We start from the raw sequence: 20,256 nt of genomic DNA, 5'->3' as shown, positions 1-20,256 counted from the left end.
GTTGATCCTGTTGCACCTTGTAAGGGTTTAAAGCACAATTAACGGGATGGTTCACCTATGTATTAAGTATGTTATGGAATACCTTATTCTTAGAAACTTTTCATTTGGCCTTCATTTTTCTTTTTTATGGTCTTCGAGTTATTTGCTGCCTTCCTCTGAATCTTTCCCGCTTTCAAATGAGGGTCACTGACCCCATGTAAAGCCACTGCTCTCTTAAGGCTACACATTTATTGTTATTGCTACTTTTTATTACTCCTCTCTCCATTCAGGCCTCTCCTATTCATATTCCAGTCTCTTATTCAAATGAATGGCTGGTTGCTAGGCGAATTTGGACCTTAGCCACCACTTTGCTGAAATTGCAACCTGGGGAGCTGCTGAATAAAAAGCTAAATAACTCGAAAACCACAAACGATAAAAAATGAAAACCAATTGCAAATTGAATATCACTCTCTACATCATACTAAAAGTTAATTCAAAGGTGAACAAATCCTTTAAGTTTTAGTTGTGGCCGGAGTGATAACAATGGTGATATGCAAGCCTGAAACTGCAGACTAAATTGCTAACACCTTCAAAAGGGACTTTGGCCAAAAACTAAGCAAGGGCATTCTGGGATAAGTAGTTCTGTACAAGGCTTTAGAGAGTTGGAAATGATCTTTATATTGGAATAAATTCTCCTTGTCGTGCTCAGTGAGGTTAATATGAGCCATATGTGGGGCTGGTGCAAACGACCTTCCTCATATACTCCGGGATCTTCACAGGCTGGGGCTAAATCTGCCCATAGTCTTCCTCAGTGTGTGTCACCCACGTGTGACCTTGCTGATTTCTTCATATGCGTCTGTACATTGGGCAATGTTCTTTGGTGGGTTTGGATATCAGTTACAAAACAACATATAGTCGGCATGCTCTAGTTTCCTCATTTAGATTTAGGAATGTGCTCCTGCAAAACCTCCCCGTTAGATGTGGGAATAACAAGAGGCTGTTTAGTGTATGGAACAGAAAATACAGTGTATATATCATCACTTAGAGGCTCCAGGTGGAATTCAGCTCCAATGATACACTGGGCAACGTCCCAGATTAAAGAACAGTAGTGATGGGTGAATTTCTCCTGTTTCACGGAAACAATCGCGAAAAATGGAAAGTTTCACAAAAAAATTGTGAAAATTGGAAATTTTGTGAAAAATTCAGGAAAATCGTAAATTGACAAAAAAGTCGCTCTTGCCTATTTTGACGCTAGTGTCAATGGGCGTCCGAATAGTGTTGCCACGTGGCGATTTTGACGCAAGCGACTTTTCGGACGTGCATGCAGAATTTTTCGCCGGAAATTCCCCGCCAGCCAAATTTATTCGCCCATCACTAAAGAACAGTAGAATCTGCCCTCATGGGGCCAATGTATATCCAGGGCTGTAGGTCATATGAATCAGCTGCCACACTCAATCACTCACATTTCTGGCTGGATTACTGCACATATTAATAGGGCACCCACATAGTCTGTAGTGCTGTACAACAGAAGGGATACTGCTGTTTCCCAAACTGTGGGGCTTGAACCCCTGGGGGGACAGGGGGCTTGGAGCAGTGTCAGGGAAGCTCAGCCTGAAGGTATTTAGGGTGAGATTTGGGGAGAATACAGATACAATTAGCAGTTCCCCTTTTAGGTCAGTTTGTTTGAGATTTGGAGAAAACATATTCGTGAAACTGTAACTCAATGACCAATGTGCCCATGTCTTCCTGTATCTATTACATTGTTAGGAATGAAAAGAGTTGTTCACTTTTATATCAACTTTTAGAATGATGTAGAGAGTGATATTCTGAGACAATTTGCAATTGGTCTTCATTTTCTTATTATTTATGGTTTCTCAGTTATTTGGCTTTTTAATCGACTGCTCTCCAGTTTGCAGTTTCAGCAGTCTATTAGGGTCCAAATTACATTATGCATTGATTTAAATAAGAGACTGGAATATGAATAGGAGAGGGCCTTATAGAAAGAGGAGTAATACAAAGCAATAGCAATAAGAGTAAATGTGTAGCCTTACAGAGCATTTGTTTTTTAGATGGGGCCAGTGACCCCCTTTTGAACGCTGGAAAGAGTCAGAAGAAGAATGCAAATAATTAAAAAAAACTATAAAAAAATAATACCAATTAAAAAGTTGTTTAGAATGAATCCTTCTGTAAGATACTAAAATTTCACTTTAAAAGTGAACCACACCTTTAAGGAGGGCCCTGAATAAAGGCAATATATCCAAGAGAGGACTTGAACTGTAATATCCCAGCAATCATTGCTCTATCTAGTCCTTTAATATCACTTTGTGTGTTCTGACACTCTTTGCAGCACCCAGGAGCTCACTTTACTCGCTTACCTTCACTCCAACCTGACATTCTGTCATTTTATTTAGGTGGCTGTTAAGTCAATTCAGAAAGATACGATCAAGGATGAGTTGGACAAAGTGCACCTTCAGCGAGAGATTGAGATAACGGCGCTGCTGGAACATGAACACATTATACAGGTCTTTGAAGGTCAGTGATCAGACTGAATGCTACATCATGTGTCTGTGTAACTATCCTCCCTGGGATCCAGGAGTTCTGTAAGATCAACAGCATATCACTGTACAGGGGAATATCCTTATCATTTACAATATGGGGTACATTATCCCTTATAATACATGAGTGATACTCAGAGTTCCCTGTATAACTCAGCCTGCAGCCTTGTGCCTTTATATGGTCACAGAACCCCTCAGTGACTTCTAATATCCTTATCATTTACAGTAGGGGGTACATTATCCCTTATAGTACACAAGTGATACTCCGAGTTCCCTGTATAACACAGCCTGCAGCCTTGTGTCTTTATATGGTCACAGAACCCCTCAGTGACTTCTAATATCCTTATAATTTACAGTAGGGGGTACATTATCCCTTATAATACATGAGTGATACTCAGAGTTCCCTGTATAACTCAGCCTGCAGTCTTGTGTCTTTATATGGCCACAGAACAACTCAGTGACTTCTAATATCCTTATCATTTACAGTAGGGGGTACATTATCCCTTATAATACATGAGTGATACTCAGAGTTCCCTGTATAACTCAGCCTGCAGCCTTGTGCCTTTATATGGTCACAGAACAACCCCTCAGTGACTTCTAATATCCTTATAATTTACAGTAGGGGGTACATTATCCCTTATAATACATGAGTGATACTCAGAGTTCCCTGTATAACTCAGCCTGCAGTCTTGTGTCTTTATATGGCCACAGAACAACTCAGTGACTTCTAATATCCTTATCATTTACAGTAGGGGGTACATTATCCCTTATAATACATGAGTGATACTCAGAGTTCCCTGTATAACTCAGCCTGCAGCCTTGTGCCTTTATATGGTCACAGAACAACCCCTCAGTGACTTCTAATATCCTTATCATTTACAGTAGGGGTACATTATCCCTTATAATACATGAGTGATACTCAGAGTTCCCTGTATAACTCAGCCTGCAGCCTTGTGCCTTTATATGGTCACAGAACAACCCCTCAGTGACTTCTAATATCCTTATCATTTACAGTAGGGGTTACATTATCCCTTATAATACACAAGTGATACCCATAGTTACAGTTAAAAAGGCAGGTGCAAAAAGAGAAATTAATTATTTGGGTTCAGCATTATCCATTCCTAGTGATATGCTGCAAAACCCATTTTGTTGGAATTTTACCCCAGGGCGCTGGGGTGGGACTTCATTCCTGGCTTTAAACAACAACACATTTCTGGCCGGATCAACAGTGTGCGTTTATGGATTATGTTCTGTGTATCCTGCTAAGCCCAGACTCTCTCTGAAAGCATTAGGCACCTCTGCCTAGAACAGCCTTCTCCATCACAGAGTGGTTATCATTTCACAGACACCTCTCTATCTCTCTTTCTCTGCTTTCCCTGAATATTCCTGAAAGTGAATTAATGCCCTGAATTCCACACATAGCAAGTCCGGTTCTGTTGGAATGAATGGCACTTAAAGAAGGCAAACTCCACCCAAAAACGACTTTGTTCTTGTTGTTGCATAAAGAAAACACCAATGCAGGATTTGTGCAAAAGGCAGTTATTTTTTTATATTTTGTTTGTACTGGAATCAGTTATTTTAGTGAGCTCTAATACATCTGCTTGGAAAGGGAGCCCCCCTATAAGATATATTGGATCTAACTGTCAATAAATATCTGACACCCAATTCCTGCATGAAGACAGAATGAAGAGAAACAGATGCTGAGAGAGGGATAGTGAAGATAAACTTGATTATTTCAGAAACAATGCCGATTATTTAATTGATTGTATTTAGAATGTTTCTTATTTCAGTATGAGGAAGCTTATATTAAATTTTCATTTTCGCGATAGTTCCCCTTTAACCACTGGATCTCTGTTCTAAGCCCTCATATTGAGCTTTTATAGGTTTATTTGGAAATGTTTGTATTTATTGGCCTGCAGCAGTAGGGGCAGGGTCGGACCAGGTCGGCAGGGCGCTGGAAAAAAAAACCTCATGGGCCCCAACCCTCATTGCCCTACCTACCTAGGCTGGTAGTTTTTAGGAGGAGAAGGAGGAAGTACAAGGGATAGATGGGCTGGCGGGTGGTGCATTGGGCAGGTGGGTGAACATTCTCTGGAGTAGGAGTGGGTCTTGGTTGGCCCTGATAGGGCCCTTGTTTGTTATAGTGGCCAAGCCCTTCTGGCTGCTATTGCTTTCACTTGTGCATGAGGATTCTCTCCATCCCCACAACTCTTTCCATTCCATTGTCAACAGGAGGCCCATGGTCTCAATGTGGCCCCCAGTATGCCCAAGGGCTTATCCTAGAAAACCGTTTTTTCCAAGGAAAGTACAGGGGATAAAAACTCCCCAAATGCCACGTCCACTGATAAATTGCACTTTCACTGGTGATTATTAAGGGAGTGCATTTCGGGCTCTATTTGTGATATGCATGCTAAACATGTTACTGCAATGTATAATTATAGGGACATGTAACTAACCAGAGAGGCCCTACTGACCTCACTACTCAAATTAACCTCTGTCCTCTAATGATATAAGTGCTGCACCTTATTGTGTGAGTGAACAACTCATAGGCCACACTAATCCCCACCCACAGCTCTCTCCAACCTTAGCAGGAACCTTCAGGGGAATTTAAACCTGGTGTAAAAACTCCTGCTCAGCCCATTATATCCCAAAATATTTTTCTTTCCATGGGAGCATGCACAGTAAGGGCAGAGACTCACGCTCAAATTCGGGGAGATTTAGTCGCCCGGCAGCTAATCTTCCTAAACTGCCTTCCCGCCGGCTAGAATGTAAATCGCTGGCAGGATGGCACTCGGAGCACTTCGCTTTCCGAAGTCGCCCGCAGTCTCCTCGTGAGGCGAACTTCGGGCGACTTCGGAAAACGAAGCGATCCAAGTGCCATCCCACTGACACTATACATTCTAGCCAGTGGGAAGGCAGTTTAGGGAGATTAGTTCTGGGAGATTAATCGCCCTGAAGAAGAGGCGATTTGTCGACGGGCGACTAAATCTCCCCGAATCTCCACGTGTGTCTCTGCCCTAAGGGTTTAGGGCAGAGACACACGCTCGGATTCGGGGAGATTTAGCCGTCTGACGATAAATCGCCTCTTCTTCAGGGCAATTAATCTCCCCAAACTGCCTCACGCCGGCAATTTAGATTCTAGGCAGATTCAAGGCACTCGGAGTGTTTCACTTTTCTGAAGTTACCCAAAGTTTCCTCGTGAGGCAACTTTGAGTGACTCCGGCAAACGAGGCACACCAATTGCCATAACGTCGGTAATTTAGATTCTAGCCGGCGGGAGGCAGTTCGGGGAGATTAGGAGAGGAGATTTGTCAGTGGGGGACTAATCTCCCCGAATCAGATATGCACAACTCTACGCTGGCAGTTAGAGTTCAACTAGGTATCTGCCTACTAGATTTTGCTAATGGTTAAACTCTTAGAACAAATATAACATGACTTTGCCTTTCTATTGTTATCAGTGCATAGTAAGGCTGAGTACTAACTTGCAATGGGACAGATAGGAAAATATCCGGTGGGCAGGGTGGGGGTGCGGGGCACTTCTGCTGAAGATGTCACTGTAAACACAGGGAGGTGGTGAGAGATTTTCGACGTCATGCCTGATTAGCCAGGGAAGGAAACAATGTTCCAAAGAATGTCAGCGGCTGCCAGAGATAAACATGGACGTCTGTTTGTGTCGTTAACTGACCGTTACACATTAACGCTTATAATTACCCAGTGAAATGAATTATACACATGGGATAAGGCTGTTTATTGTCTCCACCCCCTTTTTTTGTTTGTTTAATTAAGAAAAAGACAGTCCTAAGAAACCTCCCAATATTTATTACACATCTACAAACTGTTAATTATGTGGAAATGGAATTGAAAGCAGTGTCTGTTTATCCTCTTCTGCCCTGTCTGGCTCTTGAAACCATGAAGCAGAAGTCTGCCTTTTTTTCCCCCGATTCATATAGGGGGGGTCACTGACCCCGGCAGCCGAACATTAAAGTAAGAATAATAAAAAGTAACAATAACAGTATTGGAGCCTCCCAGAGTGATAGTTGTTTGTGGCTACAAGTTATTTTTTTGTTATTGTTCCTTTTTATTATACATGTATGGGACCTGTTATCCAAAATGCTCGGGACCTGGGGTTTTCCGGATAACGGATCTTTCCGTAATTTAGATCTTCATCCTAAAATCTATGTGAAAATCATGTAAACAACCCAATATTCTGATTATGCTTCCAATAAGGATTAATTATATCTTAGTTTGGATGAAGCTAATGTTTTATTATTACAGAGAAAAAATAAATCATTTTTAAAAATTCTGATTATTTAGGTAAAAATGGAGTCTGTGGGAGACGGCCTTTCCGTAGTTTGGAGTTTAAATAATTAGAAGCAACAATGTAGAATAAACTATAGCAGGTTTATTGTATCCAACGTTTCAGTTCTATCTAAGAACCTTAGATAGAACCGAAACGTTGGATACAATAAACCTGCTATAGTTTATTCTACATTGTTGCTTATATATATATATATATATATATATATATATATATATATATATATATATATATATATATATAAAATGTTGCTAATGACACAATTAGGTTTGCATCTAAACATGCTCATTGCACTATTGCATAGTTGTGTCAAATAGAGTCAGGCTGTACCAATAGTCACAGAATCAAAAGAATCCCATTCAAATGTAATTTTAAAGGAGAAGGAAAGGTCTTTTTATTTGGGTGTGCCAAAATTTGGGCAACCCCAAGTGATTGTATTTACTTACCTGAAACCCCAGGTTGGTGCTCCTATCAGCAGAAAACTGCACCATTTTGGGGGTTCTTCCAGTGAGCACCATGGAGCGATTGGCTTCTGGCTTCTTCTTTCTTCAAATTTCCCGGGAGAACTTAATAGCGACTTTAAAGTTTGGCTTTTTGCGCTACTGCCCATGCACACCTGGGTGAAGAAAGAAGAAGCTGGAAGACAGTCGCTCTGTGGTGCTCACTGGAATAACCCCGGACCGGTGCAGTTTTCTGCTGATAGGAGCACCAGCCTGGGGTTTCAGGTAAGTAAATAAATTCACTTGTGGGTGCCTAATTTTTGGCACTCCCAAGTAAATAGGCCTTTTCTTCTCCTTTAATGCAAGACTTATAGCCATTAGATGGCGGTGTTGCATTGGTGACTGTGGGAAATTCCGTAGCCAGAAAGAAACCGAGTATTATCTTAATACCAATAATGAGAAAAAGAATAATTTATTGCTAATATACTGCATCTGTGCCATACATAATATAACATGCCCCCACATTCTGTTTATGGAGAACAGTCCATAGACAAGGACCCCCGAAGTGGAAATGCTTATAGAGAAGTGGGTGTTGTGTTGGGTGGATGAGGGAGTGGCACCTATATAATTTGCTGGGGAAATGTGCATGTTTCTAGATTTAACGAAATGCCTCATTGTTAAACCACTTACTGACCTCGCCTCTGTCTCATCTTCTCATTGACAGTGTTCGAGAGCAGGGATAAGATCATCATCGTCATGGAGTACGCCAGCAATGGGGAGCTCTATGACTTCATCAATAATAAGAATCAGATTTCAGAAAATGACGCTCGGAGATTCTTCCGACAGATTGTGTCCGCCGTGCACTACTGCCACAAGGTACCGGAGCTAAAACTGGGGAACAGGGTTAAAGGCACTTGTGAAGAAACAAACTCGGACACATTCCTATCATTGTTGCTGGATTTGTGTCCGTAAGGTCATAGCTGGGTTCTTTATTATCATTATCTACCAGTACAAACAAAGGCGCCTATAGTAACAGTTTGGACATTTCTCTTCTCTGACACATTGGCCCTTCAGGGTATGCTTTGCCTTGATAAGAAGCCATGGTTTTCTAGTAATAGTTTCTCTTTAAGGCAGAGGCACAAATGCGAAGATTCGGGAGATTAGTCTGCCAACGACAAATCTCCACTTCTTCAGGCGACTAATCTCCTGGAACTGCCTTCCCACCGGCTAGAATGTAAATCGCCGATGGGATGGCACTCGGATCGCTTCTTTTTCCGAAGTTGCCTCACAAGGAAACTTCGGGCGACTTTGGAAAACGAAGTGATCCGAGTGCCATCCGACCCTTGTACAACCAGCTTTAGTTACTGTCCTAAACAGACCCCAAAATTTGAGGAACTGTCCTCTGTGGGATAAGCCTTTGTACCAGTGTCAAACAACAAAACCCAATCATGAGTTACTAAAAAGAAATGCCCCAGTGAGGCTTGTGAATAGTGATGGGCGAATCTGTCTCGTTTCGATTTGACAAAAAATTCGTTAAACGGTGAAAAGCATTTGTCATTTGGTGTCAAAATAATTTTGACGGGCGATAAATTTTACGCGCTCGACAAATTCTACACGCACAACTTTTTCGCCCCAATGCATAAAAGTCAATGGGCGTCAAAATCATTTTGACTTTTCGACTTTTTTGTGGCTGTGAGTTTTTGCAGCAGTTTTGCGAAAAAATTTGCAGGTGGTGGAATGCAGAATTTCGCTGCAAATCCATGCCCGTGCAAATTCATTACTTGTGAAGTGTGGACAATTGTTGGTGGGTTGGTGTATAAAAGTCCCTTAGAAAAACAAAAATGGTGCAAAAGAGTACCAATGTAAATAACTAACTATAAAACAAATGAGGCTATCCAGCACTCAAAGGAGTCCAGCAGGCCAAGAAATAAAGTAAAAACAATGTTTATTTGTAGAATGTAAAAATTAACCATCTCCATAAGGGCTTATTATATAAATAAACATTGTTTTTACTTTATTTCTTGGCCTTGTGGACTCCTTTGAGTGCCGGATAGCCCCATTTGCTCTATTTGTATAAAAGACCCTCCACAACCTCGGGTTGCTTTCGGCACGGGTTGAAGAGGAAAGGTTTAGGGCAAGGGGGGATCGGAAAACTTTCACATCACTGCCGAGTCTCCTCAGTAGACTTTTATACCGGACCCACCCATTATGGTCAACCAACACCAAACCACCAACAATTGTCAGTGGGAAGGACAAGCTGCAGCTATTTAGCGATCTAGGTGCACAGGCTTCAGTCCAAACAAGTATTGTACCATTCGGTAGCACTACCTGCCCTATAAATATCTGACCAGGTATTGGTTGCTTTAACCTTGGACCAATAACCGTCAAGTCTGGAATATCCGAGACATCCTCGTGCGTGTATATTTAAATATATTCATGTCTTGTACAAACAAAAGCAAAGTGATTATTAAAAGTTCACCGAGCGCAGTAACCCAGCTCAATATGTTATACTGAGCAATAAAGCCTGAACTTTAAATAGGGTCTTTTATCCTTTGAAACGTCCAACTGGGACCAATGTAGTAGACTCAGTCTGAAGATCAGTGTCGGATTGGGATGTCCAGGTCCCACCACTCCAGGAAGTTTCAGTTGCCTTTGCATGTGCAGTACAATAATACCGTATATACTCGAGTATAAGCCGACCCGAGTATAAGCCGAGGTACCTAATTTTACCTACGAAAACTGGGAAAACTTATTGACTCTAGTATAAGCCTAGACACAACTACAGCCCTGTCTCCCAGCAGCGCACCTTCCGCCAAAAAGACTCCCCCAGCGATCAACCGGACTTCTTTGCAAAGTTGATGGTGACAGAGACTTGTGCAGAGAGTGCTGTGTGATATTGCCATCACTGTTAATCTTTCATATAACCAACAGAGGGTGCTGTGTGATATTGCCATCACTGTTAATCCTTTATACAACCAACAGAGGGCGCTGTGTGATATTGCAGTTACTGTTATTCTTTCATATAACCAACAGATGGCGCTGTGTGATATTGCAGTTACTGTTATTCTTTGATATAACCAACAGATGGCGCTGTGTGATATTGCAGTCACTGTTATTCTTTGATACAACCAACAGATGGCGCTGTGTGATATTGCAGTTACTGTTATTCTTTGATACAACCAACAGATGGCGCTGTGTGATATTGCAGTCACTGTTATTCTTTGATATAACCAACAGAGGGCGCACTGTTATTCTTTCATAAAACCAACAGAGGGCATTGTGGGATATTGCAGTCTCTCCCCAAGTGAACTGTTGGTATAGGAATGATTAAAAGTGACTGCAATCTCAACTACTGCCTGCTGACCCAAGTATAAGCCGAGGTAGACTTTTTCAGCACATTTTGGATGCTGAAAAACTCGGCTTATACTCGAGTATATACGGTAAGTTGATAATGGACCAGTGCATGTATAGTTGTATATGTTTGATAGGCCCTGGCATTTCAAATACACAGAGGCCCAAACAGCCCCCAGTAGCCCACTAAATATTGACTGTCTATGGCAACTTACAGCAGCCCCTCTGGCATTTGCCAGAACCCACAGATTGCCAGTCCGGGCCTGATCTCAGCATTGCACTTGTGTCCCAATGAATGGGATTGCTGTGGTTTTCTCCCTTGGCTCAGTGTGAGTTTAATCAAGGAAAGATTTAGTAGTTGTACAGTGTTTTTGACTCCGTGCCACATTCCCCGAGGCTTATTCTTTGCAGACCGGCAGTCTCTATTGCCTGCTTGTTGGTGTCTCGGGGAAACATTATTTTGGTTTCCTGGGCAACTCGGAGCTCACAATATCACTCTGTTTATGTCTCTGTTGAGACACTTCAAACCTCTCCTTCCAATCAATAAACTGTTATTACTGGCAGCGGCTGCTGGAAACGACTGCCGAAAAGAACTCTGGCCTAATTCTGCCTATTAATCACTCCGTGACCCTGATAGTAAGAACTCTGTTTAATGTATTCGCCGTCACCCTTTCAGTTAGGGAATTTACAGTAAATCACCTGTTGTTTTTAAAGGGTAATTATTTTATAGCGACGATGCAAAGTATGTAACCAACAATACTCTGCTGCAGAATCGTGTAGTCACATCAGAACCCTTGCACTCATGGGTGTCTATTCATATACAGGTATGGGATCCGTTATCTGGAAACCCGTTATCCAGAAAGTTCAGAATTACGGAAAGGCTGTCTCCTTAGACTCCGTTTTATCCAAATAATCCAAATTTTAAAAAATGATTTCCTTTTTCTCTGTAATAATAAAACAATAGCTTGTACTTTATCCCAACTAAGATATAATTAATTGGAAGCAAAACCAGCCTATTGGGTTTATTTAATATTGACATGATTTTATAGTAGACTTAGAAGGTTTAGTAGAAGGTATGAAGAATCAAATTACAGAAAGATCCCTTATCCGGAAAAAACCCAGATCCCGCACATTCTAGATAACAGGTCCTATACCTGTAGAAGGTTTTACTTTAAATAGCATTGTTTCTGAGATCCCATAACAGGATGCCCCCCCCAAATAAAACATTTAGGAAAGTGCTGCTCTTCTGAGAGCTTCTGTATTGGACATTCAGTTTCTTTTTGTTTTTGTTATATTAGCAGTTTTACACTGCTCCTAAAATGTTCTTTTATTTTTCTAGAAAGGTATTGTACACCGGGATATTAAACTGGAGAACATTCTTTTGGATGAAAACTTGAATGTAAAGGTAAGGCACACCCAGACAAATGTAATATCCAGGCATACGGTAATCCTGAGATCTAGTTAGTTTTTTGCGTGTATATTTAAATATATTCGTGTCTTGTACAAACAAAAGCAAAGTGATTATTAAAAGTTCCCTGAGCGCAGTAACCCAGCTCAATATGTACTGAGCAATAAAGCCTGAACTTTAAATAGGGTATTTTATCCTTTGAAACGTCCAACTGGGACCAATGTAGTAGACTCAGTCTGAAGATCAGTGTTGGATTGGGATGTCCAGGTCCCACCACCCCTGGAAGTTTCAGTTGCTTTTGCTATTTGGTGCCAAAATGACACCCCTGTTCAATGCAACCGCTGGGGCACTAGAAGGGACCTAAATTTAGCTGTTTTGCTTTTTGCAGACAACTCTGTGACTTGGCAGCAACTCAATGACTTTTGAGACATTTTTCCAGCTGCAAGAGACACATGTGCAGTCTCAGTAATAGAGTGTGGGAACAGTTTAACCAAACGCAAGCCAAGGTCCCATCATGTATCCACCAGCTAAAGTGCAGCAGGGCAGAAATAGCCCTGAGATTGATTGGATTTCTAAAAATAGCCCCAAGCCATGATTGAGCAGTCTCCTGCCGTTCCCTTTGCCTTTTAAGGAGGGCACCCCAGGTCTGGCATTGTGTAGAAGAATGCTGGGAATGTCTGTGTTTTGGTATCACACCAAAAAAAAACAACTTTTTTTAATTGGATCTTTCTCCAGCGATACATTGAATTCCCAACCACTGGCAGGATGCATTAACATTCTTGGAATATTTCCCTCCAGGAAACAATTCCCCTGTGTATTCGTGGTCCGATTGTGAACAAAGAAGGTGTATGTAGAACATGGGATGGGCGACCTAAGAAAAGACGCTTTGCCAGTTACTTGTAGATTCTTTCATTTTGCAGAATAATAAGGCCTGGGATCATTCCCGGAGAATTCCATAGACAGGGCTGGGGAATGACAGATTTGTATTCGTCATTTGAACTTTTATTAAGAATGTTCCCCCAAGGAATCCTGTGATGCTGGGAATCCATTGTAGTTTTTTACTTTATACATTAAAGGGATACTGTCATGGGAAAACATGTTTTTTTCAAAACACATCAGTTAATAGTGCTGCTCCAGCAGAATTCTGCACTGAAATCCAATTCTCAGGCAGACTTTTTTATATTCAATATTGAAATCTGACATGGGGCTAGACATATTGTCAGTTTTCCAGCTGCCCCCAGTCATGTGACTTGTGCCTGCACTTTAGGATGGAACTACTTTCTGGCAGGCTGTTACTTCTCCTACTTAATGTAACTGAATCAGTCTCAGTGGGACTTGGCTTTTACTATTTAGTGTTGTTTTTAGATCTACCAGGGAGCTGTTATCTGGTTACCTTCCCATTGTTCTGTTGCAATGGGAATTCTGTTTCAGTGCAGAATTCTGCTGGAGCAGCACTATTAACTGAGGCGTTTTGAAAAAAACTTGTTTTCCCATGACAGTATCCCTTTAAGAATGTTCGGCCTCTGCAGAGTTGCAAGAAGGACAACCCTGAATTACTTACATTTTCCCCTCTGCTTTGTGATTTCGCTTCTGCATTGCTTGGGAGTCCCCATTTCCTAAACACTTCTACCCAGAACATCTTTAGGTTTTCTAATGCAAAGATGCAAGTTGGAAAAAGCGTTTCATAGAATAGAATGTAAAGTATGTTTGATGCTTGTGTTTGAAATGAACTTGAATGGGGGCATATTGTATCTGGTGCACTCATATAGATGGAGCAGACTGTACTGATGGTGCACACAATACACATGGCACAACCTTAATTTCAGTGGGGGAGAGGGTATTGCTTTTTGTTTGCAATATGATTCAAGTTTAGGTTGCTCCATCTGTGGCTCTATACAACCATAGTGCAAAATAGACATGGATAAGTAGGAAATATTAAACTTGCAATACACAGGGTCAGACTGAGCCAGAGGCACACTGGGAAAAAAGCCCGGTGGGCCCTGACAACCCAGACCCAGTCATGGCCTGCCCTCCCCCAATTGCAGCAAAAGTAAGTACAGTGCAGACAGGGGGGGAAGGGGCTGGTAGTGGGTGAGCGTACAACTGGGGGCCTAGAAGGGATGTGGGGCCTCCTAGGGTAGCAGCCCCAGTTGGCCTTGCACACCCAAGTTTGACCCTGACAATGCATATTGCACAATAGACTTAAGGGCACAGACTAGAGCAGGTAGGACTATTAAGCAGTTAGTAAATTCGCACCCATTAATGGTACTTGTGCTTCTCAAACCTAAATGAGTCCTATATTGTGTAAAAGAAGTTCATTATATATATTTCTTTTTTCTTTTAGCTTGCAGATTTTGGGCTTTCGAATCATTTCCAAAAGAATCAAGTGTTGGAAACGTACTGTGGCAGCCCACTGTATGCATCACCAGAGATTGTTAAAGGATTGCCCTACCAAGGACCAGAGGTGAGCGATCTCTCTCTCGCAATCCATTCCACCCCATTCCACCCCATCTTATAAAGGCTGCCATACACTGGGGGTCATTTAACAACACTGGGCAAATTTGCCCATGGGCAGTAACCCATGGGAACCAATCAAATTGCTGCATTCATTGTTCTACTTGCAGCTGGTTTTAAAAAGCTAATCACCGATTGGTTGCTATAGGTAACTGCCCATGGGCAAATTTGCCCTGTGTTGATAAATGAGCCCCATTGGCTGATAAATGCTGCTGACTCAGTATGGTGCCAGACAATGTCCTATATCTGGCCAAAAATCGAAACAGATGTCGATAGGGCAGGTTTGATTTTCTCGCTGGGATGGGGAACACACAGTCTACATAGCTCCAATTATAATACTGGTTGATAAAAGCTGCTGACATTAGGTGGCCATAGAAGTAACAATTATGATCTTTCCTGGAAAAGATCTTTCCAAGTAAGAACGTTTGTTTCAATACACACGTGTAGAGCTGAATTGTCAAATATATAGGTAGAAACAATAGAATTCTACCTGTATCTGATGATTCAGCACTAACAGTGGCCAATTTTCAGGTGCCTTCAAAGACGTCCAACCAAAATTTTCCGCCTGGGTCGATCGATGAGACGACCAATATACCAGCTTTCTGCTGATATCGTTCGGCTTGTCTCCTGCCATATACACGCGAATTTCGCACAAAAATTGTTTCATACGATAATATCGGTGCGTGTATGGCCACCTTTAGTTTAGGCAATGTCCTATTTCTGGCCAAAAATCAGCCAGATATCATTAAGACAGGTTTAATTTGCTCCAATTATGATCTGATTGTTGACTATTGGCGACCTCACCAAATGAGCAGATCTTCATGTTTGGCAAAAGGGCACTGGGCGGATCACCAGTTGCTTTCTATTGTATTCATGGGAAGCAGCGAAAAACGGTCCAGGTTTCTGAGATGACACACTTTGAGTTTATTGCCAATTTTACATTAGAAATAGTTTAAGGAAATCGGCACAATCTCTGTAACAGTAACAGATGCACTGGAAGAGCTGCGGGAATGCAGCTTCCAACATCCTTACACAATAATATTGTCTGGGTGGCAGGAAATAACTCTAGACAAGTATGTGAGACTTCAGTTCGCCCACTTCAAACCAAACAGACTGGCACACAAATTATAAATTAACGTGTTTTTATGAGATACAGCTCTCATTGGTCATTGGCTGGTGGAGTATGGGGTGAGCACTATATTAACAATGGGTGGAATGAAGCTGGGTCTTGTCTGACCATTCAGATGTAAAGTGCATTTTCAATTCAATGGCAAGCTCAGCACTGCGGATGGGGCTCAGATGGAAGCACTACATTCCAAATGCACTTTGTAATAGTGTCTTTTTCTGCCTTCACAAGCATAAAATGTGATTTAAAACTGGAGATGCTTGGGGATGTATAAACAGATTCCATCCAATGTGACCCTAATAGAATATTGTTTGCCTACACATTGTACAGCACTGTGCAGTTAACAGTATATGGCCAGTTGATGCCGTCCATGGAAATATGTAGCAGCAGAATTTCATTAGTGGTCAGGTCCCATGTCTGGATGAACAGCAGGAATATCAGTGTTGACTTGTTGTTGAATCCATTTATGCACTGGTGATTAATTTGAGGTGTTTGTCACCTAGTTTGAGAACCTAGTGACAGTGCTCTTATCATATAATCTCATTTATGGGAGGAGGTTGCTGATGTGGTATCTTTGTCCAATATGACAGTTAAGGTGGCCATACACGGGCAGATAAAGCTGCCGATATCGGTCGTTTAGACCAATTTGACAGCTTATCTGCCCGTGTATGGGGGCTTCCGACGGGTCTTACCGATATATCTGGCCACGATATCGATCAGGAAGGTTTGATTTTTAACCGACCGACCCATCAGAGCCCCTTGGCGCATCGTAATTCGATCGTTCGGCCATATGGCCGAACGTTCAAATTACCCCCGATATAGCCATGCCGTTAGTGGCATATCGGGAAATATCTGCTTGTTTGGCGGATCTTTGAGTCTATGGCCACCTTAAGGCTAGTGGTCATCTAAACAACATGTAGGCCCTGGATAGCTAACTTGCTTCACATTTGGGTCAAGACTCCAATGTACAACCAACTTGTTTAACGCTTGTGATAAGATTATACTAAAACTATAAAATTGACTTATTTCACACTTGAGCCAAAACTATATTGTACAACCAACTTGTTTCTCACTTGAACCAAGATTATACTGTACAGGTATGGGATCTGTTATCCAGAAACCTGGCCATCTCCCATAGACTTAAGAATAATGTCCTTTTTCTCTGTACAACCAATTTGTTTCTCTCTTGCACCAAGACTATACTGTGTAAAGGTATGGAATCAGTTGTCCAGAAAGCTCCAAATTCTGGGTTGGCCATCTCCAATAGATTCCATTTTAATTAAATAATTAAAATGTAAACATTATTTCCTTTTTCTTTGCAATAATAAAACAGTACCTTGTACTTCGTCCACACGAAGATATGGAGGCAAAACAATCCTATTGGGTTTCAATAATGTTTAAATGATCTTTTTTAGCAGACATACCTGTACTACAAACTTGTTTTTCATCAGAATATACTCATCTTTTTTTTATTCTACTCCCTTCCATTACAGGTTGATTGCTGGGCCCTAGGTGTACTACTTTATGCACTGGTGTATGGAGTCATGCCATTTGAAAACAATAACTACAAGTCCCTTGCTGAACAGATTAGCCATGGCCAGTACAGGGAGCCTCCTCATCTCTCAGGTTATTACGTTTTCCCATTCTCTCTGCATCTGTACTATTTTAAATATGATATATTACTACTATAATGTACGATCGCCTTTTTATTTAATGTCTAAATATAACTTACTGTGAATAGGCAATGGCAACGTTGACGGGAACTAGCGAGGCATCAGGAGGAAATTGCAAGAAAAAGGATTGATGGACATTATTAAAACTTTATTTTTTCTGCCTTTTTCATTCTTGATCTTTTGTAAAAGTTAATAATAATTATTACACCGAAGTAAAGTGACACTGGTAAAATCTGACCAATCTACGATTGTTTCCTTTTCTATCAGGTGCATTTGGACTGGTTGACTGGATGCTCACAGTGAATACTACAAGCAGAGCCACCATAGAAGATATTGCCAACCACTGGTGGGTTAACTGGGGATATGACACTGTGGTGTGTGACTGTGAATTGGTACCGGAATGTCAGTCCCCTCTGTTAGCCCGGTATATAGAGTGTCAGAACACACCAGGTTTCCAAATAACAAAGATGGATCATCGTCAAGAGGAACTAAGGAAAGAAGAGGAGTATGAAGTTTGCCTTAGGAAATCCAAGAAGGAAAACGATATTTATCAGTCCCAGCAAGAGATGGAGTTAAACAGTACAATCCAAATACCCAAAGGAATCCTTAAGAAAAGAAGCAGTTTTGACAGCGCGTTTTTGACTTCTTCAGATCTGTCAGAAGAGCGGCCAGAGCTAAACAAAGACTCACAGAGCTCATCCTTGCACAGTGCAGTCAGTCCTATAAATACTGATGGTATTTTTAAGATGCCAAAGAAAGGAATACTCAAAAAAACATCATACGAACGGGAATCTGGTTACTCATCTTCCCCAGAAAGGATCATGTCAACAGAATGTCCAAAAACATATCTCCAAGTTCCACAAGATAAAAGAAGATCAGAGAATGAGTGTAGGAGAAAAAAGGGTATTCTAAAAACAACTGGACGGTTTTCAGGCCCTTTGGACACCCCAGGTGATGGTTCGGTGAATAGCCTTTCTGGTTCCTTGGAAGACTTGTTCCTTTCTCCTGGAGGACCTGCAAAAGACCCAAGTCGGCCATCGAGTGTCATTAGTGATGACAGCTTTCTTTCTAGTGATTCATTTGATCTGGTTGATGTGACTTCTGAGAAAAAGAGCCCATTGTTTTCTTACAGTCCCCAAAACAACTTGTCCAGTTCTGAAGAAGAAGATGGCTTGTCAAGAAAGCTTACTGGGGTTCATTAATTTAAAAAAATTTTTTTTTATATATATATAATCTATATAAGTGCCTTATGGAAATCTTGTGTAGATATTTGGTGGACACTGACTTTAACTGCAATAATGTATAACAATGAAGAGTCCTTCATTGAGTCATAGCTTATGATTCATTCATATTTAGGTCACTGGTGAGGAACCTGAATCTTTTTAGGCACAATTCCAGAATTTAAGCATGCAGGCATAATTTCACAGTTGAAAGGATGATAGTAGTTGTTGGTAGTCCCATACCTACCTTGGGTGTACAGGGATTTCTTCACTTTGTTTGTGCCAGACCTTTTCATTGAAATGCTCTTCAACCATCAGTCGAAATTCCCCAACACATAGCAGAGCATCATCTCTGATGTAGATTTTTCCGCCAGTTAGTTACCCATACCCTCTGCCCTATAAGCTTTCTTTTATTTATTTTTAAACTATCTCTGCTTTATGAATGCACTCTAGGTGCAAAATTTCTCAGAATTCCAGACTTATTTTGGGCTCCCATACAATAATTGGTGTCAACATGATTTGCTCTCTTGGTATATCACGTCAGTGCAGTTATTTTTGGAGCAATGATGCTTGCTTTCACGCAATTCATTGAAATTAATTGCGTGTAGGTTGAGTACCCAAAATGAGCCCTGGAAGAAAAGAAATGGTAGTATAGGTGGAAATTAATTAGATTCTTTGTAATATTTTAAAGCTGTCCATCCCCATTAACCTCAGTTGTGATCTATGGGACTGATTTACTCAACCGTGTCCTTTTCAGTTCGGGCTTTTTGTCGCCAAAAAACCCGAAAAAGTTGCAGAAAAAAAGTGCAGCTTTTCTGGGTATTATGCAACAAAACTGTGACAATTCTGAATCTGAAAAGACTCCAGCTAAAACCTGTCAAAATCATGTAGACGTCAATGGCAGATGGTCCCTTTTACAACTGGATCTTGTTTTTGCTTTGTGGTTTTTGAGGTTTTGGGGTGTTTTTCATGGTGGCTTTTGTGTGATAATACGAAAAAGTCGTAGCAGTGGCGTTACTAGAGAGCGCCTGGTCCCCCTGAAAAAAATCTTGGTCCGGGGCACTACAATCCCCATCCTCCCACCCACATCCTGCATCTGCCCTGCCCAGACTCCGCCCAGTCCCGCCCGACTTGCGTCCCCCTTCCCCACCGCAGGTAAGAGAACTGGGTTTTTTTATTCGCTATAGAGGAAGCAGAACAAGTTTTCTGCAACTTTTTTCCCCGTTCGTGCTTTTTCAGTTCGGATCTTTTGATAAATGAGATGAGTTTAAATAAGGTTTCAAAAAACCTCTAAAGCCGCTAAAATTTGACCTTCAATAAATGAGCCTCCATTGAAACCATTTTCAATACATTTCCCCTTTTCATGATGAAATGTAAAATGTACCATAAGATTGTGATATGGGTACAAATTGCTAAAATACCAGAAGCAAGAGAAAAAAAAAATCCCCGCTGTGAAGGAAATACCAGAGACGGTATTTAATTACATCTATATAAGATTCAGAGCCAAAGAAAGTATTGTATGAAAATGCGGAAATGCCAGAGCATTCTGTAGAAGAGGGATTGGCTCGGTGAACTCAGACAAAGGGCTGCCTGCTTCTGAACTCTACTCCATTCCCATGTCAGTTCCTTGGGATTTTAGGAAAGTCAGCTTTTTATTTTTTTCAGTAACGTC

At 41.3% G+C, this 20,256-nt stretch overlaps 1 protein-coding gene across 1 annotated transcript in view; it reads left to right on the top strand.

The window, feature by feature from the left end:
- LOC108715894 (NUAK family SNF1-like kinase 1) overlaps nt 1-20,054 on the top strand; it is a 29,526-nt gene extending 9,472 nt beyond the window's left edge. The window contains exons 3-8 of the mRNA XM_018261430.2: nt 2,391-2,511; nt 8,017-8,168; nt 11,983-12,048; nt 14,396-14,515; nt 17,185-17,317; nt 17,632-20,054. Of these exons, the coding sequence (XP_018116919.1) occupies nt 2,391-2,511; nt 8,017-8,168; nt 11,983-12,048; nt 14,396-14,515; nt 17,185-17,317; nt 17,632-18,566 (1,527 nt within the window). The 3' untranslated portion in view covers nt 18,567-20,054. The remainder of the gene's footprint in view (nt 1-2,390; nt 2,512-8,016; nt 8,169-11,982; nt 12,049-14,395; nt 14,516-17,184; nt 17,318-17,631) is intronic.
- The last annotated feature ends 202 nt before the right edge of the window (nt 20,055-20,256 follow it).

The sequence above is a fragment of the Xenopus laevis genome, chromosome 4S (assembly GCF_017654675.1).
Source record: "Xenopus laevis strain J_2021 chromosome 4S, Xenopus_laevis_v10.1, whole genome shotgun sequence".
Taxonomy (NCBI): Eukaryota; Metazoa; Chordata; class Amphibia; order Anura; family Pipidae; genus Xenopus; species Xenopus laevis.
The sequence above is the reverse complement of the archived record's forward strand: the minus strand, read 5'-3'. Positions and strand labels throughout refer to the sequence as shown.